Consider the following 27902-nt stretch of genomic DNA (forward strand, 5'->3'; position numbering starts at 1 on the left):
CCAAACACACTTGAGTTGAATTTTTCATCACTCAAGGCATCCCATAGCAGGTTGATCATCATTCCACAACCAGAGTTTTCGTGGAAAATATGTCATAGAGGGGACAACTTTAACAAGAACTATTTTTGGTGCTGTGATGTTTAGTTGCTTATACCTGGAAGCAAGAATGAAGTACTGTACGTGGTTGTAAGAAAGCTTAGCTTAAATGGAGTTCTAAGAAGAACTCTTGAACAAGTGTTATATTTTTTCAAAAGTCGATAATGACCTAACTGTTGCTATTACTATGATTTAGGTTTGGCAGGATCCCAACTTGGTAAAACGATGGAGTCTGGATTCGTTTCAAACTCGAAGCCTGCCAGTGTAGGATGTGTGGCGAGCAGTTGAGTGCATCTGGACTGTGTTATTTAGGTGTTAAAATCGGAAATATCACCTTCTCGGCTATTAGAAATATGCGAGAGTGAAGGTAACCTTCCCTCCGTGGAAGTGGTATTCCAATAATTAATTGAAGCTGAAAGTATTACGATCTGTCATAAGCTAAGAGCATTTTTTTTGGTACTTGAGAATTATGGTAAATTGAGTCCAGAACGAAGAGAAATGCTAACAGAAGGATAACGTGTACTTTATGTTTAAACCATCTTTCGTAAATGGATATTATTTTGTATTTTACACATTTTTTGTATTAAAGACTGTAGTTTAACGGCTTGCACGTTGCAAATAAACCTATAATTACAAGCGCATAAATGGAAAAATCTATGTAGGCACATTTTTCATACCTGAAAGTAAATACTGTATCTAAAAATATCAAGTGAGAGGCTAGTGAAAGGGAGGTCATGGATATATGGAGAGGTATTGTAAAGGGTAACCTCAAGGTAAAGAAAAGTCCTGGAATCTAGATAGAAGTAACTAAGACAGCAACAACAATAATACCATGATATTGACATAATTTAAATAGCACATACCAATGCCTAGTTTGTTTCAGTATTGGATGGCAACAATCGATAAAAGGCAGAGTCAGTCCAGCGGAAATGTGAATGAAAGATAAGGCTACATGCAGATCTCAGCAAGTTAGTGCTCAACCCAGAATGTAAAACAACTCTTTAGCCTAAGTAAGAGGGGTGGTGATAATTTAAGATTGGCCACATAGAGACCACGGAAAATGCCAGCATGACCATTTATCTCACGGAGACATTTTGTTGGCTTGGCTCATCAAGGTCAAGGTAAGGCCTTGTTTCTTGAACCTACTAATGGAAACAGTTTTTTATAGTAATTGTTCGGTTCCTTGTTTATTTCTCAATTGGAAGCATTAGCCTAACCCAAGACATTTGCTGCAGTAGAGGGTAGAATCAATTAAGCTGCTGGGTGTTTCCCCCCCCCCCTGTGCTGGAAAATGCCATTTTAGTGGCACCATGTCGAGCTCAGCTCGTCATCAGCACACAACACCCGTGGGTGATGACGAGCTGAGCTCGTCATCAGCATCGAAAGGGTTAATAGAACTTATCACTCTGTCCTATCACACAGATGGATTTAGGATGCAACAAGCCAGGTCTTCAGTCTCTTCTGAAAAGTCTGATTTTGACTATTAGCAGATGTTGACCTAAAGGAAGGCCATTCCACAGCTTGTTTGTTGTTATGTCCCAATGCTCGACATCCTGTCCTTAATCTGCAGAAGGAGCAATAGTGAAACAGACTGCCTGAGAACTCAGTCTTTGGCAGTGTGAAGTGAAGACGGATGAATAAGTTGCCGCACACAGGTGATTTCTTTACATTTTTTATATGACTATGGATATGTCAGTTAAGGGCGGTGCAATGCTGTAGAATTGTTCATAACAGAATGCGTTTGTTAATCACAAGTGTGAGACGGAAACAACATGGGGCACATTTGGGCTCATTATAACTTACGTGTATATGTTTCCGCAATGATATATGATTTGGGAATATCATTTGTCTGTTTAAGTCGAGCACGATGTGGGAGGGAGCATACTTATGATAGCGCAAACACATAGGAATCAACAGCGTAACATGGGTGCTTTAGTCGATTGCTGCTTTTTCTTTGCCAATTGTTTGCGTGCTACCTGGGTGTGCATCAACCATGCATAAATTATTAACAAAGACCATGTTCTGACTGGTCTTAACTGGTAGGGACGTGAGCGATTTTAGAAGAGGTAATGAAGGTTATTCCATAAGTACTGTTTGTTACAATCGATATTGGTCTTGTTTTTTAAAATGCATGCACGAACTTCAGCATTTGTACACATCGAGGAATAAGATGATACGTTCAGGTTTCTAGTCAAAATTTGTGAACACACTGTTGCCACAATATTGACATACATTATGAGGTAGTATATGTATTTTTACGGCTGCTTTCTGGCGGTGGATTTTGGATACCACATTGGTGAGCCCGGTTGCAAGTGTAGACGAATATTGGAGCATTCACTGTTTGGAAATGGAAACGCATGTGTAGTGAAAAATAATCCAGATAATGATATGTAATATGCATGAGTATGGTTTGCTCCCTATTATCACCCATCCCATCCCAAATGGATATGCGATTATTGTTCTGTCAATGTTAGATGTACTTTTAATGTGATCACATAAAATCTTTGTGACTGTTGTTCTGTTTGTAAGAAGCACTAATAAAGTGAAAAAAGTTTGAAATCACTCTCTTGCATAAACAAGTGAAGAGACGGAGTTTCATAAATCTCTTTTTTACCAGCACTTTGGATTGCATATTTGCACAAAACGTTATTATAAATTCTATTGCTTGACATGAATACTCTCTGCCCAAAAAATATTTCTTCAGCAGTCCTTGTGACTGTATGTATGTATGTTATAATGGTATGCCTTTTGTTCAGTCCATGTTACTGTGTTTTTAAGATTAGCATGTTTTTAATTGTTTTAGAAGATTTTTATAAGAATCTATTTTCTGCAATTGTGTATGTTGTAGCGTTGGCTGCTTGTATATTTAGAAATCACAAATAAAGAATCTTCTCAAATGAAATTGTCTGGAAAGACCTCTACATTTTGATTCTTAGACTTAACGTTCAAAAAAACTTTGGAAGCGAATTTGATTTATTTGTTCCCTCTCTTATCCGGTATACTATGGGCCAGATGTAGGTCGCCAATTACCGGTCGGTAACGGCCGAATTCGGCCGTTACCGACCGGTAATTGGATTTTGAGATGTAGGGCCCTTTATTTTACAGATTCAGTAAATTTACAGAATCTGTAAATTTACCGATTCTGTAAAATACCAAATCGGTAATTTGACCGATTCTGTAAATTCCAGATGTAGGTAGCACTGTTTACATTGCTACAGGCCTTCAGAATTCGGTATTTTACCACCCAATCCAGGGCCCGATGTAGGTAATTCTAATTTACCACTTCTTAAATACCGAATCATACCGATTCTGTATTTAAGAAGTGGTAAATTAGAGGGGGTGAAATGCAGGTAAATCAGAATCGGTAAATACCGAATCGGTAAGATTCGGTATTTACCGATTCTGTAAATACCGAATCGGTATCCCCCATTGATTCCTATGGGCCTTGAAGTCCATAGGATTCAATGTGGAATACCGAATCGGTATTTACCGATTCGGTAAATTCCGAATTTTGCAAGGGTGCAGGGGGTGTCACTTTGGGCCAGATGTAGGTAAAATAGATTTACCGATTTTTAATTACCGAATCTTACCGATTTGGTAATTAAAAATCTGTAAATCTAAGGGGTGGAGATGTAGGTATTCCAAATGTGCTGGAATACCGATTCGGAAGAATTCAGTATTTACCGATTCGGTAAATACCGAATCGGTAATGCCCATTCATTCCTATGGGCTTTGAAGCCCAAAGGAATGAATGGGCATTACCGATTCGGTATTTACCGAATCGGTAAATACCGATTTTCACAAGGGTGCAGGGGGTGTCACTTTGACACCCTCTGGCACCCCCAAAACAGGCTCGGGTGCCATGTGGCAGGCATACATGCCCTAAGGGCAGGTCTGCCTGTCACATGGCATAGGTGTGCATGCACACATGTGCATGCACACCGGAATCGGTATTTTACCATCAAATTGGATTTGATGGTAAAATACAGATTCGGTAAGGCCTCTGGAACTCTGAAGAGTCCCACCTACATCTGGGTGCCTCAGAATCGGTAAAATTACCGAATTTTTATTTTACCGAATCAGTAATTTTACCGATTCGGTAAAATAATGCCCCCTACATACCTGTCACCCATTTACCGATCGGTAACGGCCAAAATCGGCCGTTACCGCTCGGTAAATGGCCTCAAACGGCCACCTACATCTGGCCCTTTGACACCCTCTGGCACCCCAATTCCGGACTTGTGTGTCACATTGCACAGGTGTGCATGCACAGATGTGCATGCACACCTGTATTCGGTATTTTACCACCCAATTGGATTGGGTGGTAAAATACCGAATCTAACTGGTCTTTGGGACTCAGAGTCCCACCTACATATGGAAGTTACCGAATCGGTAAAAATACCGATTCGGGATTTTACCGATTCGGTAAATTTACAGAATCGGTAAAATAGGCCACTTACATCAGGAATTACCATTTACCGGTCGGTAAATCGCCACCTACATCTGGCCCTTGGTCTCCGGAGTGGTGGCTCACCGAGTTGAGCGAGGCCCCTTCACCTAGGAGTTGCGCGAAGAACTTGGGCATTAAGATAGATGACAAGCTATCCATGGAGGAACAGGTCAAAACGGGATCAGGCGCGTGTTTTGGCACCATGAGGATGCTTGGAAGGTCTTTCCTTGGATCCCTCTGTCGGCGAGGAAGACCCCTATCCAGTCACTCCTGGTGAGTCGGCTTCCTTATGGAAACTCGCTGCTGGTGAGAGCAAGGGAAGACCTCTTATCACGACTCCAGGTAGTTAAGAACACGGCTGCCCGCCTTGCCCTTAACAAGCTGGCAAGAACACCATCAGCCCCTTTGTTGCACCAGTTACATTGGCTCCCGGTGAGGAAAAGAGCTATCTTTAAGATGCTCTGTGTGGTCTTCAGATCACTACAGGGGAAAGCCCTGGCCTACCTTAGAAACAAACTTTGGTGGTACCAACCGGCTCGACAACTGAGATCCAGCAATACCAACCTTCTGTGCACTCAGAAAATACAGAGGGCACGTCTTGGCGGTAGAGCCTTTTCCTATCTGGTGGCGAATCATTGGAATATGCTGCCACAGAACATCAGGTCCTGCGGTGAGCTAACCAACTTTAAGAGACTGTTAAAGACATGGCTCTTCTAGATATGCATCCCCACATCTATCGTCCTTCTCGTATAGCGCCGAGAGATCCCCTTGGGGATAAATCGTTTGTGCTCTATAAATCCACAAAGTAAAGTAAAAGGTATCTCAAAACCAGCGGATGGAGGTGAAGCGGGTGGATTATGCACCATACACCTCTCCACTCTGCATAGGAAATGACATGTTTGAGCCAGATGTTGTGCCTTCCCCAGCTCTCTTCATGACTGTTAGATTCTGTTTCTTACTACCTTTCTTATATACCTCAGTTAGTATATTGATTACTACACCTGTAACTTTACATAGGTCCTGTAATCCCACTCCAAATAGGCTAGAGTTTCACTGTAATACCTGCTCAAACTAGCGCAGGAATGAGGGCGACACCCGGTAGTCATACATTCATCAAGGTGGATTCCCCACTGGCTCAGTGTCCCTCCCTGCGCCGGGTACATCACTCACAGATGGATGGCCAGACAGATCGACTAAATCAGTCTTTGTAAAATACCCAAAATGTTTCTTTTTAAATCATCTAACACATTGGAACAAATGGATTCTTCTGGGCAAATTTACGCACAACTCTTTACATATTTCAATGGGTACTTCAACCTTCTTCTGCAGTCTTGGCTTCCATCGTCATATGCAGTCTTCAACCATTGCTCCTTCTGAAGTACTTTTCATCTCCTAGCTATTACTTTAGATGAAATATTATAGGATGCTCAGTTTTGCAACATTTAAAGAAATCCCAACCAGATTATAAGAGAACAGCTGATGCTCATTGTCAAGCAGTCCCTTCATAGAAACTGAGGGATAGAATTGATCTCTCTACACGTTATCTGTGCATTCTTGGGGCCCATCATAAATTCCTAATTTAAGATTGGAGAGTTGGTGGGGACTATAAGAGTTAGGTTACAGTTACCTGGTAAGTAGAAAATCTACACTGTGGTACTTGCTTCACTGGTGACACCTGCTTCGTCAATACCAGGAAACAATCCCAGACTACTTTGATTGGTGGGTCTCCAGAATATGAGGCTGAAGCTATCTTGGACTCCAGAATTCCTCATGGCCAACAACAGTATTCAATTGCGCTGAAAGGGAATAATATGGCATACCCCTCTTGGGAACCTACTTCTTTTTTCCATGCTTCCCATTTAGTCAAGGCTTTTTATGCTCAATATTCCGATAGACTGAGAGTTGTTGACAAATAAAATCAGGGAAGGTTTGGGGGAGGCAGGTTATCTCAGTACAACACTCTATTTCTGAAGGCCCTCAGAACACACCAACTTTAGAAGCTGGAAGTACATACCCAGACATGCCTCCTCAAAACCACACAGGTCCCCACAGACCTGGAAATTGCATCACTAGTGACAAATCCTGCCTGCACTACCTGCTTTGAGAAAGAAATCCTATCCTGAGGAGAAATAGGAAGTGTTACCTCTACTTTATTTTTCAGGCAGTTTGAATACAGTCTCCCACAAATGAAGGGTATTACTGAGAGTCAAACAGGAAGCATTTGCTGATTTCAAAGATGAGCTTAATGAGGCAATAGGTTTTCCCAGTTGTCCAGGAACTTAGACTCCCTGCCAAGAGGCATTAGAAGAAAGGTACCTCGCTTTCCCTCGGATGCCAAAACCTGCACATTTAGTCTCTTCTGTGTTGAACTGGCTTACGTACACAGGAGATAGTCCTTGCCACAACAGGAGTAGACGGAGGCTTCATCCAGGACTTCGTTGCATGATCTATAAAGGTGTCATTAAAAGACAGACCAGTCTCTGCCACTTGTTTATCTGTCAAAATCTCTGTAAAGAGAGGTGTCTTGCTTGCGCCATGTGAAGAGATATATTTAATGACTCATTTGTCTTTTCCTTTACTCTGTCTCTGGGAAAGTGTCAGCTTCACTACATTTTTGCAGATCAACAAGCATGCACGAATCAGTGTTCTGTCTAGGCCACAAAATGTCTGCCTCATTGTCCTCATCTTCATCCCAGATATTCTATTGGACGAATGATAGGAACAAACCAAACAGCTCACCCATCCATACTATTGTGTGGGGTTTTGTATCTGTGGGAATTAAGATTACCTGAAGTAATGTTGTCTTTTGTCTAACAGTCTGCAAAATTGCATAAGTGCTTACTGACAGTGCCAGCACTGATGCCTACCATGGTGCCACCAGTTCAGAGCCTGCACTGACAATGGAAGAGGTGGAGTGTCATATGTCCCATGCAGGCCCATTATCGTATTCCCTAGGTTAGTATGAGCACATTGCAGACTACCCTCTGCTTTGCACACATTACTATACAAGCATATTTAGATTTGTGCCACACTGTACATTCAAACAGGACATGCGGTTGCTTTTGAATTCGGTTCTTTCCTGGGATTTAGTCTGAACACCGTAGAAAAGGTCAAACAACAATGCCCCTTGTTATTCTGTTCTTGTGTGGCCCTAGAACCTAGACAAAACACGCAAATGCAGCTGCTGTTTGGAATCACATACTTTTGTCATATAGGTATATACAGACCACTTGAAGAGGGATCTTTCCAGGGAAAAGATTGTGACTGCACCTGATATGTAGAACTTTCATCTGTCCATGTTAAGCTATGGGGTCAACTGCAAACACCCAGCGATCTTCTAATATATAATCAAAGTGCTTCCATAGAAGGGGAGTGGGGGTTAGGCTACCCTGTCCAATATAATGACAGCTCCTTTTCTGACCTATAGATTACTTACTATGCTGACAGTATTTGTGTTAGGCATGTTCTTAATTATTGTGGCACATATACTGCCGACTAGAGCACAATAGTTGAAAATAAAAAATTTTATCTTTCCACATCAGATCTTATTGTGGACTTGTACACATGGGAGAGTGAAAGGGTGTAACCTGTCATCGCGATTCCTGAAAGGGATAGGAGTGTTGTGTTCTGGGATGTCTAATCGCTTGTTCCTCTGTGAGTGAGTAGGAGAGCAAGTGAGTCACTATAGCTGGTCAGTCCCAGGCTCATGGGCACTAAGGTGATAGGATGACCCAGTCCCTGTCTACTAATTTTCTATGGTCCCAAGCATAGTTCTGTGCCTACGCAGAATCCCTGCGACAAGAAGAAAGGTCGGAATTGAAGTCAGTGCCAAGGCGTAAGCCGAAAAGGACTTCGGATGAGACAGTTGTCTCAATAGTAGATCACCCAAGGAAGAATCCAAGAATCTCCCAGATCCACAATGGAGGCACCCAAAGGTGATCCAGAGATTTTAAGAAGACAAGATTTTCTTAAAATCCTCAAGGTACTCAACAGAAGCCCCTTTATAGGGAGATTTATTTGCTTGGTAAACAGCAGAGCCAAAATGGCCTTGGAAATGGCTTGAACAAAAATAGAGGATGCAGTCTCTTAGCCCCTTTAATTTATTGTGCTTGGGAGAAGAATGGTTCCTCTTTTCCATCTTAGGCTGTCCCAAGAAACTGCTTCATGAATAAAAGGATGTGTGGGCATGACCCGGGACTTGGAAGGAGAAATGGATGTTCATTTATAAACAGCCATTAGAAGCTCTGCCTCTCCGTAAGAGGCTCAGGTTGTATTACGAAATGTATTTATTTATTTATTTTCGAGATTTTTATTGCGCAAACAAATACCCGAAGGTGTCTCGGCGCATGTGGAGGCTAGAGGGACCAAACAGCAAGCTTACTGGTTGAACAACCATGTCTTTAGGAGCCTACGAAAGCTCATCAGATTGGGGGCAGTTTTAATCATGAGTGGCAGAAGGTTCCAAAGTTTGGGAGTAGCAACCAGGAAACGCCTGTCTCCCCAGGTTGCCGTTCTCGTGCGAGGTACCGGCAGGAGGCAGGTGTTGGCGGATCTCAGCTGCCTTTTAGGGGTATACAACTGAAACGCTTCAGTCAGAAACTTAGGTCCAACGCCGTGCACTGCCTTATAGGCAATGCAGAGGGCCTTGAATTTAATGAAACAGAGGTCAAACAGAGGGCCTTGAATTTAATGAAACTGAGGTCAAACAGAGGTCAAAAGACACAGCCTCACATGCCCATCCTGAACACCAAAAACATTGTGGAAGAGGGTCAGTCCAGGTGTTTGTCGTCTGCAGGAAAGACAAGACTTAGGAATGAAATAATCACACAGAAAAATTAAGCATTTACTTTTTTTCAGTTATTATCCATAAAGGCTGGCTGCAGATCTGTACTGTTACATGTGCAGAATGAAAGAAACTGACATCACTGGCACTGGTGCACTTTATATACTCTAATCTTATATCATAATTAGGAGTCCATAGAGCTTCAGTGATGTTGTTCGGAGCCACCTGGCAATAATGAAAAGCTATTGTAGATTTGATTTTTCTAGATTCATTTAGATGCATCGATGAGGGGATGGGTGGGGGATGACCTTTGGGGGAAATCTGTTAAAGCCACAAACCATTACAACACAGTATTAGAATCTATGGATCTGGGTATATTGTTTAGGCCATGCTGTGTTTTAATGTGCACATTTTTACAACAAAACAAGGCCAAGAGCACAAGCTAGAGTAATAGCAGATTAATTTGGCCTGTGCTGTGGTATAGGGATGGAATTTGAACAATGTGCTGTACACATAAATTATCATAGCATGTTTTAATGGGACACATATCTTTTTAGTGGCATGGAATAAAACATTTACTCACAGGCAATTCCAATGATCCTTGGGTGAGTAAGATAGTGGCTTATATAATGGAAGTGTAGCTACAAAGAGTAAAACACTGTACAAAGTGAGAGATTAGAAGGCATGAAGAGATTGAATGGGAGGAGAAGGTGGCCTACAGGCTGAGCAGTGGGAGGGAGGAAAATATTTTGTATCTTGAAAACCTTTTACTCACTGATAATCCAACTGGTCCTTGGGGTCCTGTATTGCCTTGTTCCCCCTAAAGACAGAAACACAAGCTTGTGAAACTTTAGCAACAGCAGTGAGTAGCAAGATATGTTCACTAGAGATTGATGGAGGGAGGATATTTTGTCATTCTCACTCCTGGTTAATAATCTCTCTATATAAGACATTAACTTGCCATAGAACACACTGAGTAATCTACGTACACAGAGACAATTAAAAAAATCAATAATTAAATAACAATAAAATCATATAGCAATCCAATGATGGAAACACTCACGGATGGTCCTGGGGCTCCCTGAAATCCCAAGGCACCTTTCACTCCCATTGGGCCCTAAAAAGGAAAGAATAAGGAAAGAGAGTAAAGAGAAGATTTTTGGCTCTTACTGAAATCATGGATTCCCTAGTGAATTTTCCAGTTTCTTTTTTTTGTTTTTATTTACTTCCTTATAAAAAGTCAGTCTCGTTTTTCTTTCAAATATGATTAGTCAAGTGCAGGCTGCACAGTGTGTAAAAAAGTGATTATTGGAATTTCTTGAATTCCTCTAGACCACTGATAATTATTCTGCCTGCACCCCATCAGTCTTTTTCTCATTTGTGCCATTGCATAGAGCTACCAAATGTTAGGTCATGTTACCAGCGTTGGTATTGTATTGTATTGTACAGCTCTACCATTTCAATTGTCCTGTACACTTTCTGTGTCTGGAGGTCATCATTATCTTGAATGGGATACAAATTTGCTCCTAAAAGAACTGCTCATTCCAAACTGATAGGTTACGTTCACTTAGAACAGCGACATAAGCAACCCCTGATGTCATATTGCATTTTGGGCCCTATCAGTGAGGTGCAAATTGTGGCATATGGCACGAACACCTCACAAACTCTATCTGGACACACTTGAGGTATTCAGGAAAACATCACAAAAGTGATGAATGGCGACGCCTTTTTGTATTTCCAGCATTTTGCCTACTGTTTGGGACTGAGTACTTTGCAGCTTACCAGCCTACCAGCCTTTCAGTCTTTCCAGTCTTTGCCTACCTCTCGCGGAACCCGCTCCGCGGGTCCCGCATCGCTGGAGTGTTCGTGTTGCCGCCTGGAGTTCTAAAGGGACAGCTGAGGGAAGTCTGTAACGGGGCTGCGAGCGAGCGCGCCTGCTCCCTGAGGGACTTCATCTCCCAGGAGCGAGCGCCAGCCCGGAGCAGCATCACCTGGGCCGCTCTCCCCGACCCCTCCCACCCTTCCACCGAGCAGTCTTAAGCAGCATCAGCTGTGATCGAGAGCGGGACGCCTTTTTGTATTTCCAGCATTTTGCCTACTGTTTGGGACTGAGTACTTTGCAGCTTACCAGCCTACCAGCCTTTCAGTCTTTCCAGTCTTTGCCTACCTCTCGCGGAACCCGCTCCGCGGGTCCCGCATCGCTGGAGTGTTCGTGTTGCCGCCTGGAGTTCTAAAGGGACAGCTGAGGGAAGTCTGTAACGGGGCTGCGAGCGAGCGCGCCTGCTCCCTGAGGGACTTCATCTCCCAGGAGCGAGCGCCAGCCCGGAGCAGCATCACCTGGGCCGCTCTCCCCGACCCCTCCCACCCTTCCACCGAGCAGTCTTAAGCAGCATCAGCTGTGATCGAGAGCGGGACGCCTTTTTGTATTTCCAGCATTTTGCCTACTGTTTGGGACTGAGTACTTTGCAGCTTACCAGCCTACCAGCCTTTCAGTCTTTCCAGTCTTTGCCTACCTCTCGCGGAACCCGCTCCGCGGGTCCCGCATCGCTGGAGTGTTCGTGTTGCCGCCTGGAGTTCTAAAGGGACAGCTGAGGGAAGTCTGTAACGGGGCTGCGAGCGAGCGCGCCTGCTCCCTGAGGGACTTCATCTCCCAGGAGCGAGCGCCAGCCCGGAGCAGCATCACCTGGGCCGCTCTCCCCGACCCCTCCCACCCTTCCACCGAGCAGTCTTAAGCAGCATCAGCTGTGATCGAGAGCGGGACGCCTTTTTGTATTTCCAGCATTTTGCCTACTGTTTGGGACTGAGTACTTTGCAGCTTACCAGCCTACCAGCCTTTCAGTCTTTCCAGTCTTTGCCTACCTCTCGCGGAACCCGCTCCGCGGGTCCCGCATCGCTGGAGTGTTCGTGTTGCCGCCTGGAGTTCTAAAGGGACAGCTGAGGGAAGTCTGTAACGGGGCTGCGAGCGAGCGCGCCTGCTCCCTGAGGGACTTCATCTCCCAGGAGCGAGCGCCAGCCCGGAGCAGCGTCACCTGGGCCGCTCTCCCCGACCCCTCCCACCCTTCCACCGAGCAGTCTTAAGCAGCATCAGCTGTGATCGAGAGCGGGACGCCTTTTTGTATTTCCAGCATTTTGCCTACTGTTTGGGACTGAGTACTTTGCAGCTTACCAGCCTACCAGCCTTTCAGTCTTTCCAGTCTTTGCCTACCTCTCGCGGAACCCGCTCCGCGGGTCCCGCATCGCTGGAGTGTTCGTGTTGCCGCCTGGAGTTCTAAAGGGACAGCTGAGGGAAGTCTGTAACGGGGCTGCGAGCGAGCGCGCCTGCTCCCTGAGGGACTTCATCTCCCAGGAGCGAGCGCCAGCCCGGAGCAGCATCACCTGGGCCGCTCTCCCCGACCCCTCCCACCCTTCCACCGAGCAGTCTTAAGCAGCATCAGCTGTGATCGAGAGCGGGACGCCTTTTTGTATTTCCAGCATTTTGCCTACTGTTTGGGACTGAGTACTTTGCAGCTTACCAGCCTACCAGCCTTTCAGTCTTTCCAGTCTTTGCCTACCTCTCGCGGAACCCGCTCCGCGGGTCCCGCATCGCTGGAGTGTTCGTGTTGCCGCCTGGAGTTCTAAAGGGACAGCTGAGGGAAGTCTGTAACGGGGCTGCGAGCGAGCGCGCCTGCTCCCTGAGGGACTTCATCTCCCAGGAGCGAGCGCCAGCCCGGAGCAGCATCACCTGGGCCGCTCTCCCCGACCCCTCCCACCCCTTCCACCTCTTGTGTGCAAGTCCTACATTAACTGATTACACTCCCGCAGCGCGGGAGAGCGCGCGGGAGAAGCCCGGGACAAGGGCGGGACCGTCTGTGGCCGTCCGGGGCCGCTGGAGGCCGGGCTGGGCCACCCCATTAACATCTATGGTCCAGGTACTGATTAACCCACTGAATTTGTAACTGATTCGTGAATTGCTAGCTTATTGGTGGGTAGAAGGGGGGTTTCTTGCACTATGGCTTGCTCAACAAGTATCTCTACCCTGTTGCCTCCTATGGGTGAAGCAGAGCCTGCTGTCATGGGCCCTCTTGACTCCTACTTCAAGCGTTTGCCACAGGATATTGATAAAGAGATCGCTCTGGCGGAAAGACGAGCCGGGCGTAGGCTCTCGATAGAGCTTTTGAAAAACCCGCCTGAGAAAAATCAAGGTCTGAACTTTCCTGCGCTGGTTACACCTCTGTCATCCATTGTTTTACCAGCCACCCAGGACCTATTACTCGACTTGCCTTTGCATACTGAGTTAGCTGTTAATTCTTCATCGGACATTGTAGCAACTAATCTATCTGTTGCGCATTTTGATGTACCTAGCCAATTAGTAAAAGGGAAAGGAGCTTTAGAAAAACACTGTGTACAATTGGAAGCGATTAAATCTAAGCCTGGTGTCAAAAGGAAATGGGGAGTTACTGTAAAAAAATCACAACCTCAAAAACCTGCAAGAAAGTACAGGAAGCTGGGTACTAAATCGTCTTCAAGCCATGTCCCTTCAAAGAATGGCGTATTAATGCCAATGGGGGAGGCTGAAGCAGCCCCAGTAGAAGTGGATCCTATAATCATGGTGCCTTCGACAACATTGGCGGTGCCAGTCCCAGATCCAACTATCATAGCACCCTCGGGGTCACTATCTCCCAATCACGATCTTCTGTTAGAAGTGGAAAAAATAATGCGTTCCCTTCTAAATCCCGTAGAGCTAAGACTTAAAAAGCTAGCTGAACAACTTGACCATCTAGAACAAGCTAGCCTAGATAACTTTTTTTCTATTAAATCTTTAATTAAGTCTGGCAAAAAAATGGGTGAGACTGGGAAACACCAACAGACAGTCGATAAAGATCAAGGAGTCGTGTTGGTTGACTTACAATCCCCGCCTGTAAGTGGTATTCCTGCACAGGATAATAAAGGGGGGAATAGTAAGAATGTATCTGATCTAATGTCCACCAAAATCATTAGTAATTGTGGGAAAACTAAGCCTAATAACATCACCAACAAGGGTAGTAAGGATAGTGTAAAAAATCCACCCACCACAATTAGCAAAAATGCCACACTTTTGCCGACCGGACCGGGAAAAACTATGGCCCAACGGTCAGGAAATGATAAAATCCACTCTAGTAATGGCACCGGGAACAATGCTCATCGTATCGGGAATGGGACTAATACTTGTGTGACAGTGGAAAACATCCTTACACAGAGCCGTGTTCCTTTAGAACAAGCACAAACAAAGACCCAAATAACCAAACTGCCGACTAGGATCCCGCCAGTACAGCTCACCCCGGACTCCTACCCATATGTGGCCATACTTACTAACGTTCCACCCCTAACGGAGGGTCAAAGAGAAACTTATGACACGCTAAAAAACAAGGCCATGCATTGGCTTTGTGTCAATAGACCCCTGCCAGGGGGAGTGGATGGCCTGATAATTGGGGCCAGAAGGGTCAATTGGATAGGGAATACCTTAAAAAAACAGGGGGGTGAGTGTATTATAATCAACTTTCAGGATCCAAGGGTTGTGGGGCTGATTACGGGACCTGGTTGGAACATTAGTATTGGTGGGATTGGGGTTGTGGACCTCACTTTCTTTTATCCCAGACCGGTGATCTACCCAGGGGGCTGCAGGGAGCAATCGAGACCCAGTCTCTGTACCTGGGTAGAGGCTGGCCCCCCTGCTGCTCCCATATCTAGAACAAATAATTGCTACATACAGGCATTTAACCCCTATAATGGGCAGGGGCAGACGAGGTGGGGATGTTGACAGAGACCAGTTGAACAATTACGTTTGGAAGATGAAATGGTTGGGGGAAGTAACCCTGATGTAACATTGATACCCTATGAAGATGAAACGAGCCAAAAATCCGAAGTGGCGAATGTGAGGGATGGGGGCATTATTGTATGTTCGGAGGGGTGTGTGGGTGAACCGGCCCTCCCAACTACCATTTGCACCAAGGAGGGTACAGATGCAAATTGTATAAATATTGTTTTAAGTGAGGATTGTGACTGCGGGAAGCAGGATGATTTGCCGCCCACGGCACCTAACGAAAAGGGGATTTGTATAGAAAATACCCTGGAGAGACTTCTGTCATGGAATATAGCGGGGCTGGGGGCTAGATTGTTGTCACAGCATTGGATTGATTTTGTAAGTGGGTTTGAAATGTGCCTATTCCAAGAGACGTGGGCTTGTGACCCAATTCATTTCCCGGGTTACTTAAATTTCTGTATACCAGCAACGAGAGGCCCCAGGGGTAGACCTATGGGAGGCCTCGCAGTCTGGATCAAGCAAAATTCAAATGTAAAAGCAAAAATGATTGATCTAGGTTGCAAGGATATACAATTATTGAGATTATCCGTAGGTAAGGGTGGCATGATAGACATTTATAACATATATGCTAGGGGCAAGAGTCTTGGGAATTCTGCTACCTTAGAAGTTCTATCCGCCTCCCTTGAATCCCAGTCACTTGGAAACAGAGTAATTTTGGCTGGTGACTTGAATAGGACATTCGAGCCTCTAGAAAATACTGCATACCCAATAGGACTAGAGGAAGATGCCCTTTGGGGCATCCCAAACCTAAACCTCCTACCTGTGAAGCGGTGGACAAAAGATATTTTGTCGTTGAATGCGTTATGTTTGGAGTATGGTCTGAGGGCCCTTAATGGCAGGTCAAAAAGCGACCAAGGTGGTAATTGTACATTCGACAATGGACATAATAAAAGCAGGATCGACTATGTCATCTGTAGTCTTGAGTTATGGTGTGGCGTGGGTGACATGGAAATTGTGGGGAGAGTAGAAAGTGACCATAACCCCCTCTGTGTCTCCCACTCATGGTGGAGGGCCGCACGAGCCAACCCAGTGTCAGGTAGTGGGAGCATACCTGTTATGGCCAATGACTCAAGAAGGGTGAAATGGCCATATGTCCTGGCCAATTTGGCCACCTTGGAGTCCATTAATTTGGAGGTAGACAATGCTATTGCCGCCATGGAAAAAGTAGATCCTGTATCACCAGGCTCTGTCCAAATAACTGATATACATGACACATTCTTCTCTTTGATAAAACCGCACTTTATTAAGCCATTGAAGACTAATAGAAAAGTACCAATCACATTGGCAACCTGGTTCAACAAACAGTGTAGGGTAGCTAGACTGGAGTTGGGCAGAGCACTCAAAAGCAGGGACAAGGCCTCGATTAGCGCCACCAGGAAATATTATAATGACAGCATCCGAAAGGCTAAGAAGCGGTGGGATGAGGAGTACTGGGAGGAGCTACTTGAGGCTTCAGGGCAAAAGGATTCCAGAATTTTCTGGAAAATTGTGAAATGGGGAAGAGGGGGCGCCCCCAATAATCCCGACAACAATGTCGATGAGGCATTGTGGGTCGAGTATTTTAAACCCCAGTATGCTGAGTGTAGGGATATAGTGGCCATAGAATCAATCCCTATGGTTTTTTGCAAGGGTGATCTATTCCTAACTAAGGACGCAGAACTTGTAATTTCAACTCTGCAGGGGGGAAAAGCCCCTGGGCTAGATGGAATCCCTTCAGACATTTTCAAATACGACAAGGTCCAGTGGGCAAAATATGCGACCTTGTTGGGAAACGGCTTGGCCAAAGGGGCAAAAATCCCCAATATATGGAAGGGGGCAATAATAATACCGATTTTTAAGAAAGGCGACCGGTCACTCCCGGCAAACTATAGACCAATAAGTTTGCTGGCTACTATGCAAAAAGTAGTGGGGAAGATGCTGGTCGACAAACTTATGGCCTGGGTAGATGACAACAATGCCTTATCCCCCTTCCAGGCAGGATTCAGACGTGCAACCAGTACGGTCGATCAAATTTTTCGCTTCACCATGCTACGGTGGGGGACTGTACTCCTGGGTAAAGGCAGCCTCTATGTAGCATTTGTAGATCTAAGGGCTGCCTTTGACCTGGTGCCCAGGTGCACGCTGTGGGAGGTTCTGTCCAAAATAGGGGTCCCACTTGATTTGCTCACGCTGATAATGCGTCTTCACGAAAGCAACTATGCCAAGGTTCAGTGGGGGAGGAATGGGGAATCCACTACCAACTTTCCAGTTGAGCGGGGGGTACGGCAGGGATGTGCAATGGCACCCCTGCTGTTCTCCCTGTTCATTAATGGCATTGTAGATAGGATATTGGACGCAATGGTTGACGCACCTTCGTTAGCGGGCATCAGAGTTCCAATTCTGATGTTCGCCGACGACACCTTGATTGTGTCCAAGACCCCGTCGGGTCTCCAGCGAGCCCTGAATATATTTGACGCATTTTGCAAAGAACGGGGTCTCGAGGTTAATGTAAATAAAACCAAGTTGATGGCCTTTGGGCAAAAGCGCCAATCTCAACCCAAGGTATTCTTGAACAATATCAAATTAGAGTTAGTAAATGTTTTTACATACCTCGGGGTGGAGATATCAAGCAAACTTGGTTGGTCAAGACACATAGAGAAGGCGGTGTTGAAACATCAGCAGATTTCAGGAGCCCTCAGGGTCGAGCAAGTAAAATCCAAAACCAGGCCTATAAAACCTGTTCTTATGGTTTATGACGCAAAAGCCTTGGGCGCAACCCTTTATGGGGCTGAAGTCTGGGGCTTTGAGAGTCTTACCACCCTTCAAAGATCTGAGAACAGGTTTGTGAGAGGGATAACTAGTCTTCCCCAAAGTACCCCATTAATACCGCTTGGCCTTGATCTAGGCAGAAGATCACTTAGTGACCGTGCCCGACTGAGGCCTATCCTCTATTGGAGACGGCTATGGACAACCGTGGAAATAAGACACTACGCTGAGGGGTTCCTAGCATTAGCCAAATCAGATGTTTTTCGTAAAATTAAATGGCTAAAAATGCTAAGGGACGTCCTTGCTGAGCTTGGGCTCTCCAAACTATGGGAAAACCCCCTTGGGGAAGTATTCCCTAGTAAATCCAGTATCAAAGAAATATATTGGGACCACATTGATCAGAAACTTTGGAGGAGCGTAACCTCGGAATCCATGGGGGGTAGATTTATGGAAATTAAACAAAGACCATCCCTAGAAAAGTATTGGGACAGTATAACTGTCCCATTAGACAGGAAATTATTTTTCCAGTTAAGGGCAGGCTCTCTCCCCCTGAGGTGTTTGACGTCCAGTTGGAGAACTAGTAGTAGTTTGTGCTGCCCGTCATGTGGGGCCCCCAATGAAAGCATCGCACATTTTCTTTTTTTATGCGAGGCTTATGTAAATCCAAGAAAATCTTGGTTGGCTCCAGTCTGTAGGAACCTTGGTGTCCTAAGCGGTGTTGAGGGGTTGAGAATTATTTGTTCCTCCACTGAAATGTCCATCGTAGTTGGAACAGCAAAATATCTGGGGTGGGCATGGTCCATAAGGAGGAGGGCTCTATCCTCTAATGTGTTTTGAATTTTACATTTTCCATTGTTTGACTTATCCTTGCAAACATCTACTGGGAGATATATATGAATTTTAACTACAAAATGCGGCTAATATGTATGGTATGAGTTTCTATTGTATAAACTTTGGGAATGGTCCGTAACGCGGAGGTCTCTATACCTCAACATGCATCTAGTTTTCGCATATTATGAAAAAGCTTATTTTATCCTAATTGGCAACAATTTTAATGCTTATGTATTATGTATTTTCAATTATAAATTTATTGTAACAGAATGTTTGAAGTTTTAAAAAAAATGTATGAATTTATATGTGTGCGCTTTTATGAGTGTATAACTCGAATAAAGCTTTTTCAATCAATCAATCAGATGAATGGCAACAGTTGAATTAATATGAGCCATTAGTTATCACTCTGGGTGCATTCCCTTTCACCACTCTGTAGCTCATTCTATAAGAGCACTCAGTGTACTGCCACGTTGTGTTCGCTTTCATTATCACTGCCCGGAGTTAACTAGTGTCACTAGCATACCTTGCCAGCTGCTGATTCATTTCAGCTTGTGTGACTGACTGACATAGAATCATGGTGGCATCCTATCTTGTGCGGCATAAGTGAATTCCTTGCAGTAATGGCCTTCTCTTGTCCTCCATGAGAGTTTCCTGGGTGGCACACCCTTTCCTCTCTCTCTTTTACCTATATAGTCTGCTCTGAACTGAGCAGAACATCATGTCTCTTCTTTTCTGGCAAGTGGCTTCCCCCAAAAAAGCCCCTGTCTCAACTAAAAGATGGAGAATCGATGATAACTTCAACAAGGAGCTTCACCAGAGGCAAGCAACATCTTCTGAATCCCAGACACATGGCAGGCACACCATAGTGTCCACAGGTCTGCAGAACTCTGTTCCCAGGGGTTTCTAGGATGGCACAATGGGCACTATGCAGGCGGAGCAGCCAGAGGCCATATGATGGAAGTGCAGTTACTTATAACTTGTGTGGGGCCACTGCGGAATTGGTGTAGAGTGTTCAGGGTCCCCAATGCCTGTTCAACGCCTTCCTCAAGACAGCATTGTTTTCCACAGGTGGGAGGAAAAACATTGATCAAGCTTGGTTTCTCCTTGGCGTGAGAAAACCTTCCCGCAAGAATATTAAAGGGTTCTTTGCATAATCAGTGAGAGACAGTGGCATAAGGCCAAATGATGCCCCCCTCCCCGCAGAATGTGACATGGGGTGGTCGAGTATCCCAAATTTCACAGATATTTATTGACCATGGCCTGAATGGATGGGGGGTGGGGGGCTCCTGAAAGGGTTGTGTTATTGAAGTCAGAAACCCAAATGAAGGCGAAAATATTCAGAGTTTTATATTTTTTTCTCCCCCGCCGCACCCATACTACTCTATGGCAGCTGCCACTGTTGTCCTTGTGTAATACCTATGTGACTTTATAACCACTTAATGCTTTATTGTTCAACTATGATGCTTATGAATCCCCTCATGTACTTCTTGTAGACGTTATCATATAACATGTAAAGCACTCTTATACCTTCGGGTCTAGCTAGCAATATATAAAACTCAAAAATAATAATGATAATATGACCATCAGTGAGTTTATGAGACAAGACAGAGACAGTCTGTATGGCAAGGAAGACGTCTGTGATAAGAGCGCATATATGTAAAAACAGTGCTTATAAAAGAAGTTGAGTGTGAATGTGTGTGTAAGACCGATAGAATGAGTGCATCATAATGGAGTGTGCGCGATGGGCCACGTACGTATAAATGGGATGAGGGGTCTCTGATGAAAAATAAGGTTTGCTCTAGAGTAACGATGTGCATGCATGAAAGTCGCAGCAAAGAGATCTGTGTGCGTGGAGGAGAAGGGAACTGTTACACAAGCAGGTATGTTATGTGAGAAAAAGATTGTGTGTAGGGTGCACTGTGTGAGAGAGTCCAGAATGGGAGGGGGGGGGGGTGGGAATTGGAGAGAAATTATTTTCACAGGAGACCTAGAAAAAGGGGTGTCTTAGTGAGTTAGGGGGTGTTTAAGAGGCTGTGTGTGAAAACTGGACTGTGGTAGCATCCCCAGACTCTACCTGATGGCTCAGTACTTTACAGCGTCTAGGTAAGCACTCTTGGAGGAGGCAGAACTGGGTCAGAGAGGGGATACACAAGCGGAGGAACATCACAGTGAGTGTGCTAGAGGACAAAGAGCCACAGGCATGACCCATCCTCCTCTCTGACCACCTCACACTATTGCAGGCAGACATGTCTATTGTATTAAGCTTGATAGAACTGTTTAAGTGTAGAACTGTGATGTTTACTTCCAGAAAGGCCCAGTTTACTATGGTGAAATTAACTGCCCATTCCTTACCTGCACCCCTCGAAGTCCTGGGAGCCCGCTGTCGCCTTTCGCCCCCTGAAGCAAGGCAAATTAGAAAATTAGTTGAGCTGTGTACAGAGAATTGCAAGTCCTAACAGTGTTCTCAATGCGGAGTCACCTGTGTGATCACCTGAAGTTAGAGTGGGAGGGGGTTTGAAACAAAGGGGCACATGCATCAATATTGCTTTTTGCGATTCCTTAATTGCGAAAAATAAGGAATCGCAATTAAGGAATTGCAAACTGCAATGCATCAAGAAATTGCTAAAAAAATAGTGATTTCTTAAAATTCCTTAATTGCGATTCTCTAATTGAGAATCACAATTAAGGAATACCTTCCCATCTATTCCTACGGGCCTAGAGGCCCATAGGAATGAATGTGAAGACATTCTTAATTTGCGATTCTCCATAAGAGAATCGCAAATTGAGATTGCAATTTCAAGGGTGCAGGGGTGTCCAAAGGACACCCTGTTGCACCCCTGAAATCTGCCTATAAGTACATCTTGCACACACACATGCCCCAAGGGCATGTGTGTGTGTAAAATGGAACTTTAAAAAATGCACTTTAGTGCATTTTTCAAAGTTTTCGCAAATTACCATGAAGGTCAACTTCATGGTAATTTGCTCCCCTTATTTGCGAATTCGCTAATTTTTTAAGTTTGATGCACTGCAATTAAGGAATCTCAATTTGAGATTCCTTAAATGCAATCGCAGTTTAAGAAATCGCAATTTTGCGATTTCTTAAATTGTGAAAAAGGACAAAAATTGTGATAAATCCCAAAAATTGAAATTGCATTTGCAAACGGACGAATTTTGTGATTCGCACCATTTGCGAATGCAATTTACAATGATGCATGTGTCCAACTGTCAACTGGGAAAGTCAATCAAGCACTCTCACAGTGCAGACTCCAACAAATTACCAAAGTTTGTTCATGAACTCCTACAGCAGAGAGGTCCTTTGACACCTTAAGAGTGAGAGGCCGAGGGGTTTGTGCATATCAGCTGTCTGTGAATGTTAGTGGTTCTGCCCCTTGAAACTATCCTGAATACCTCCCTGTATGCTAAGACGATGGCCCTGCCCTGATGCGGCATGGCCACCTAGCCACTCTTTTAGCTGAGATGAGGGTTAGTGTTAATATCAAACAATCTAAAACTTGCATGCTGAAGTATTAAGAGGAAGAAGAACATCTCATACCGAAATAGTACAATCTTCAAACTGCTTTTCCTCAGTTTGCTGTCACTTCCTTCCATTTAGGTTTGTAAACTGCACCAAACGGCCCTAGTTCTACCCTCAAGCACACCCGATTCGCAATACCATTGTGATAGGTGCTTAGTAGGTTAACCACCCAGAAACTCCAACTGTTTGCAAACATAACTTGCGCCACGGTTTACCTGGTGAAAACAGTGAGGAGGCTCCCAAAGGAATGCGGGAGACAAGTGTCAATGAACGGGTTGTGAACAGAAATCTGGGGATCAATCAGCAAGCTAGCCGTGTTAGCATGAGGGGGTATGTGCTGTATTTGCTGAGGTATTATTATAACCTTTTCAATGCTCAATGACTCCACACAGAAACACATACAGACACACACAAACAAATTCATACTTATTTTGCATATCCGTGTGTGTGATATAATGCATACTTTTAGGGTTATCTACATGTGCTCCATATCTATTCTTCTCCGACTGCAGGTAGGGATTGAGAATGTCTTAGATCTGTACTCCTCGATGTAAGTTTCATAACAAAATGAGGAGGAACCGGTCTTTTTTATAAAAAGTAATGAATGCAATTTATAAGCCCAATAAAGCTGATTCAGAGTACTTTATCAATATCCTAAATTAGAAAAACGCTACCTACCTGTAACTAAAGCTCTCCAGCATTGGCACCTTTTATAGACTCACATATTTGAATTGTTACCCAACATCTAGCTGTGAATCCTCATTATTCAATGTTAACACAGCAATCTTCCAGTACAGTAACTAACATTGAAAACACATTTTAAACCAACCATAGACTACCAGTAGCCCACTCATGCTTTTATGTATCATTGTTTTAACTCGTTAATCATTCTTTTGAACAAAAACCTACTTTATCATTTGATGTGTTCAAACTCCAAGTGTGTATGGTTTATGTCCTCTGTAACGGTTTTAACTGACTACATAAGTAAATATTTGAAATCAGACTAGCCCATTCACCTAGTTTAATGACTCAAAGTCCAGATAATCAAGTGGAGGGGCTCAGAGGCACCAATATCATATTATAAAACGTTTAATTATGTAGGTATTGGTAGCCCCATAAATAGAGAGGAGGGTAGGCGCATGTGAAATAATGAAGTAGACTAATGTTGGAAAACTGCAGTTAAAGGTAATTAACTTTTTCTTCTCCAGTCCTAGTTCTTTCATAGGTTTACATACATGAATTAAGATTACCAAAGCTTAACTTTACGTTAAGCATAACGCAATAGGCAGAAATGAGACCCCATTCAATTAAACAAGTTGTGCAGTACACCTTGTTCCACTGCGGTATCAAGCTTTAGCTGGTCATCAGGACAATTCTGCTTGGCGAAGGTGTGGGTTGAAGACTAAGTCGCTGCTTTGCATATGTACAGCAATGGTAGTCCAGCAAGGAGTTTAGTTGTGGCGACCAAGCCTCTCGTCAAATGCACCCCTATTCTGTGCTTCAGAGGTTGCCTATTTATTGCATTGAAAAAAAGACTCAAGGTGTGATCCAGCATGCTATGCTTTACCCTGTTATGATAAAGCAGACAATATAGTAATGGGGGAATTCCTGAATTAACCTCAGCCACATGTAATTTACACTTGGCCGCATTCCAGTCCTTTGTTCTTTTGGCCACGATGCCAACACACACACAAACCAGCCATATGTAAATCAGTGTTGTTTCTGCTCCAAAAGGCACAGGCCAACCTGAGCTGCGAGGCTCGTCCCCTTCTAAAAGGCAATACAAAGAACCCCAGACAAGTTTCAGCCTACTTTGACCTGGTTAGTAGCATGACCTTGAACACAGGACCCATGTCTGGGAATATACATCAACAGTTCCTGGTGGAGGAAGAACCAAGTCTACTTTGCATATTGATGTTTTCTGTCTGAGATGACATATTGGGCAAAAAAATAAATTGCACCCACAGTAATTAGCAGTGGCTGAGATTAATTCATACAGCCTACCCATAATTTGTTTTGTTTTCCTCTGTTCTGATAAATATTTGTTTCTTTATGAAATGAATACTTATCAGTATTTTGGTCTATTATTATACAATTCCAAACAATAAGTGAGGTCCAAAGAATGCTAAGACTTTTCTACAAATGTAGATGGTTGTGGAAAAACATTGCTTAATGTTTTTTTGTTCAGATAGAATGATGTTCGCATCTTAGGTATGAATTTAGGATTTGGAGAGAAAGTCAACTTTCGCTTGTCAAATTTAAATTGAGGCAGGTTTATAAATTATTCTTCTAGTTTGCTGATGTTCCTTTGAGAAGTTATTACTGAAACGAAAGTAGAGGCCTCATGTATGACTTAAAAGGTTCTCAAGCTGGTGGGCTTTTAATAGGGAAGAAGGTGAAAGCCAGTTCTCTCAAATTATTAACCATCGTAGGAGAGAATAAAGATAAAACGCACACATCTTCCCCAAGAGGACATACTGGCGCTAGACCCAAATGGGGAAACTCTGAAGATAACCTCTCCAAAAGAGGGTACAGGCAAGTTTTCAAATGCTTTTGGAACACAAAAAGGTCCTCCATAGGACGCATTTCCGGAGGAAGGGAATTCCAGTGACGTGCCGCTAAATGGAGTGGTAGAAGTTCAGAGGGTATCTGGATATAGCTTTGAGATGTACACTAACTGAAGAATAGTATCTCATGTGGGTGTATAAAAAGGGGTCAATGTCCTTAGATGACAGCCAAAAAAGGAATTGCTTCCATTTTATAGAGTTTTTACTGTGAAAGCTGCTGAGGTTGCCTGCAGAATCTTCCAACAGTATACTGGAATATTAGGGGATCTATATGCTAGGCATGTGGCAGCCTGTCAATCCGGTTCAGCGAGGCTGGGTCGTGAGGTAACACCTCTCATTGATTCTTGGAGGGAGGGTACGGATCCTGCTTGAATTGGATTGATGCTTCTAGAAATAGGTGCCACAGCCCCATGCACCAAAACTACCTAGTCCAAGTTAGTGCAATGAGTACCAGTGTACATGGTTCCTACTACAAATTGTGTAGAACCCTGGCTACCAGGGGATCGTGGAGGGAAAATATATGCAAATATCCCTGACCAAAGAATCAAAAATGCTTGTTCTTGGGCACAGGGGCAGCACCACCTGCTCACGTAATTTTGGCATTTGCAGTTCTCCAGTGTAGTGAGAACTGCCCCCGGAGGAGCCATGCCCCACCTCTGAAATATCAGATTGAGTTGTCTTGAGTCCAGTCCCCATTTGTAGCAGTCTACATGTTCCACCCAGTGCAAAAATCGTTGGGATCCTGTGACAGATTATTTGATGTCGTCCCTCCTTGTTTTGTTATGTAATAAAGAGTTGTCGAATTCGCTCTCATCATGACCTCCTGATGTAATACCAGCGAAAAAAAACTTTCACAGTCAACTTTACTGCTTTAAGTAACAGGCTGTTTACATGCGGCTCTAGAGGAGCCCGGGGACCACTGGCAGACAGATTGTGTACACGCACCCGCCCAGCCTTTTAGTGAGGTTTCTGTTAGATTAAATTGTGGTTGCTCCTTGTGAAAGTCTTGCCCTGCATATATATTTTCTGCCTGCATCCACCAAGTCATAACTGGTTTTATTTCCGTAGTTGTCAAAATGTAATCATCCCATTGACCCGAAATCTGCTTCCACTACATATTACACTTGTAGTGGCCTCATTCTCAAACAACATTGTGGAATTAAGGGGATACATGAGGACTTTCTGACTTAAACTTGTGCTTTTGCACTGATGTCCTCGATCAGGTGCCTCAATCTTTCGCCTCTCTCCTGGGACAAATAAGCCATTAGGGCAACTGTACAGATGTTTTACTCTGAAAGTAAAATATGCTACATAGGAGAGTATATATTTTAATAACTTAATGTAAACATAATTATTTTAACACATTTGGTATAATTAGTGCAAACAAATAGCCCAGTATATGTGATGTTTGTCACAATGAAGGAATCTTGATGGCCCTTCATGGAGATATGGGAAAACTCCACCCCTGATGCCACAAATATGCAGCCACTGAGGTTAGACATTTTATAAATATTCTGAATTTGACTTCAGACCAACGCAGAATGTTAAATTATAGTGATGGCTGGCAAAAAGAAGTGTATTTTAGATGCAGGCAGTGCATTGGTAGGTGGCACTATGTGTCTTCTAGATCTATTGATGCTAAGAAATCCTTTCAGCTGATGGAGGACTGGAGGGCATCATTAAAGTCTGCTTGTCAATGCATTTGTTTACTGCTCTCAGATCTAAAATATGATGCTTTTCACAAGTTTTCTTTCGAATTAGAAAAAATCTTGAATAAAATCCTTGATCTTTTTTGCACCGGTTCTATGGCCACTTTCTCTAGTAGTTTGATCATTTCTAATCGTAGAACCTTTACATGGAAATGATGTTCCCTTTCGCGGAGAAGTCATTGGTGGTTTCAAAATAAATTCTATTACTCCACAATGCCAAATGCCCAACAATCTGAATTAGCTTTACAAGGCTGATACAAGTGCTCACACCTTTCCCCCACAGGAATGGACAGTGAGGATGGCGGACAGCAGGATGTCAAGTCTAGCAGCTTCTGTCTTGGCCACTGTGGTTGATTGGCCCTTCCGCGTACACTGTTGTTGTCCTCCAGGCTGCAGACAGTTTTCTTCTGTATTGAGTGACAGGTTGATTTTGTCAGTTGTATTCCTGCCTGCAGGGTTGAAAACTACTCAAAATGAACTTCGCTGACCATAAGATTGTCTCCAATTAGAGGAGAATCCTTGTTTCTGTGTAAACAATCCCAAAGAACATGCCGTGTCTGTGACTATTTTAGTCACCTGCAAGTCAGTCAGCAGCCACCTGGGAACTTGTCTACAGAAGGGGCAATGTCATTCTATAGTTGCCCATCAGAACAGTAAAAGATGGCACTCGCAGTTGCTATTTTAGCTGATGTTGCTCTAAACACTCACATTTTCGTACTCACACTGTCTAACTTCTTGCCCTCACAGTTTGTGGGTACTGCATGAGCAGTTGCTGGTTTTCTAGAAATCTCTGGCCAGTAGCCAAAAATCACAGGATCAGTTTTGATTTGATTTAGTAGACAAGCAGGACCTGGCGCAGGTACTTGGTGCTTCTTCTCTAATCTTAAACTCAAAGCAGAGCCGATAGCTGGGCTCACATGTGAGTCAGCCCATCTTCCCAGATGTAGTCAACTAGGGTATTACTTTTTTTTGCAGTGTCTACCTTGGTCTTTAAAATTAAATAAAAATGATTTCTTCTCCACAGGAGCTATAGGCAAGTTAAACCTATGTGCCGCTCAGTATTGTTACATGTGGAAACTGTAGATGTGATGCAGAGGTGAATCCCTAGGAGACCATTGAGGCTAGGCTCTTCAGCAGGAACGTAATCATTCCACTTTGGGTTCTGGTGGCTTCCATCATGAGCAAAACCTTCTCACTCTTCGCAGTCATTTCCATCAGCATCAGCAGCTTTGGATATTCGGTCCTGTCCTAATTTTCTTCTAGGTAATACAGATGGTTGATTTCCTGTCTCATACAAAAATACATATATATGTGTATGTTTTAGAAAAGAAGTACGTAGTACTAAAT

General features: G+C 43.9%; 1 protein-coding gene across 1 annotated transcript in view; it reads right to left on the bottom strand.

Moving 5' to 3' along the window:
* The window catches only part of LOC147659455 (uncharacterized), a 264915-nt gene that overhangs the window by 59274 nt on the left and 177739 nt on the right, over window positions 1-27902 (bottom strand). Inside the window, exons 11-13 of the mRNA XM_086951745.1 lie at window positions 21097-21141; window positions 10393-10446; window positions 10105-10149 (exon numbers count right to left, since the gene is read on the bottom strand). Coding sequence (XP_086807871.1) covers window positions 10105-10149; window positions 10393-10446; window positions 21097-21141 — 144 coding nt within the window. The remainder of the gene's footprint in view (window positions 1-10104; window positions 10150-10392; window positions 10447-21096; window positions 21142-27902) is intronic.

This window comes from Lissotriton vulgaris, unplaced genomic scaffold (genome assembly GCF_964263255.1).
Source record: "Lissotriton vulgaris unplaced genomic scaffold, aLisVul1.2 SCAFFOLD_1074, whole genome shotgun sequence".
Classification (NCBI taxonomy): domain Eukaryota; kingdom Metazoa; phylum Chordata; class Amphibia; order Caudata; family Salamandridae; genus Lissotriton; species Lissotriton vulgaris.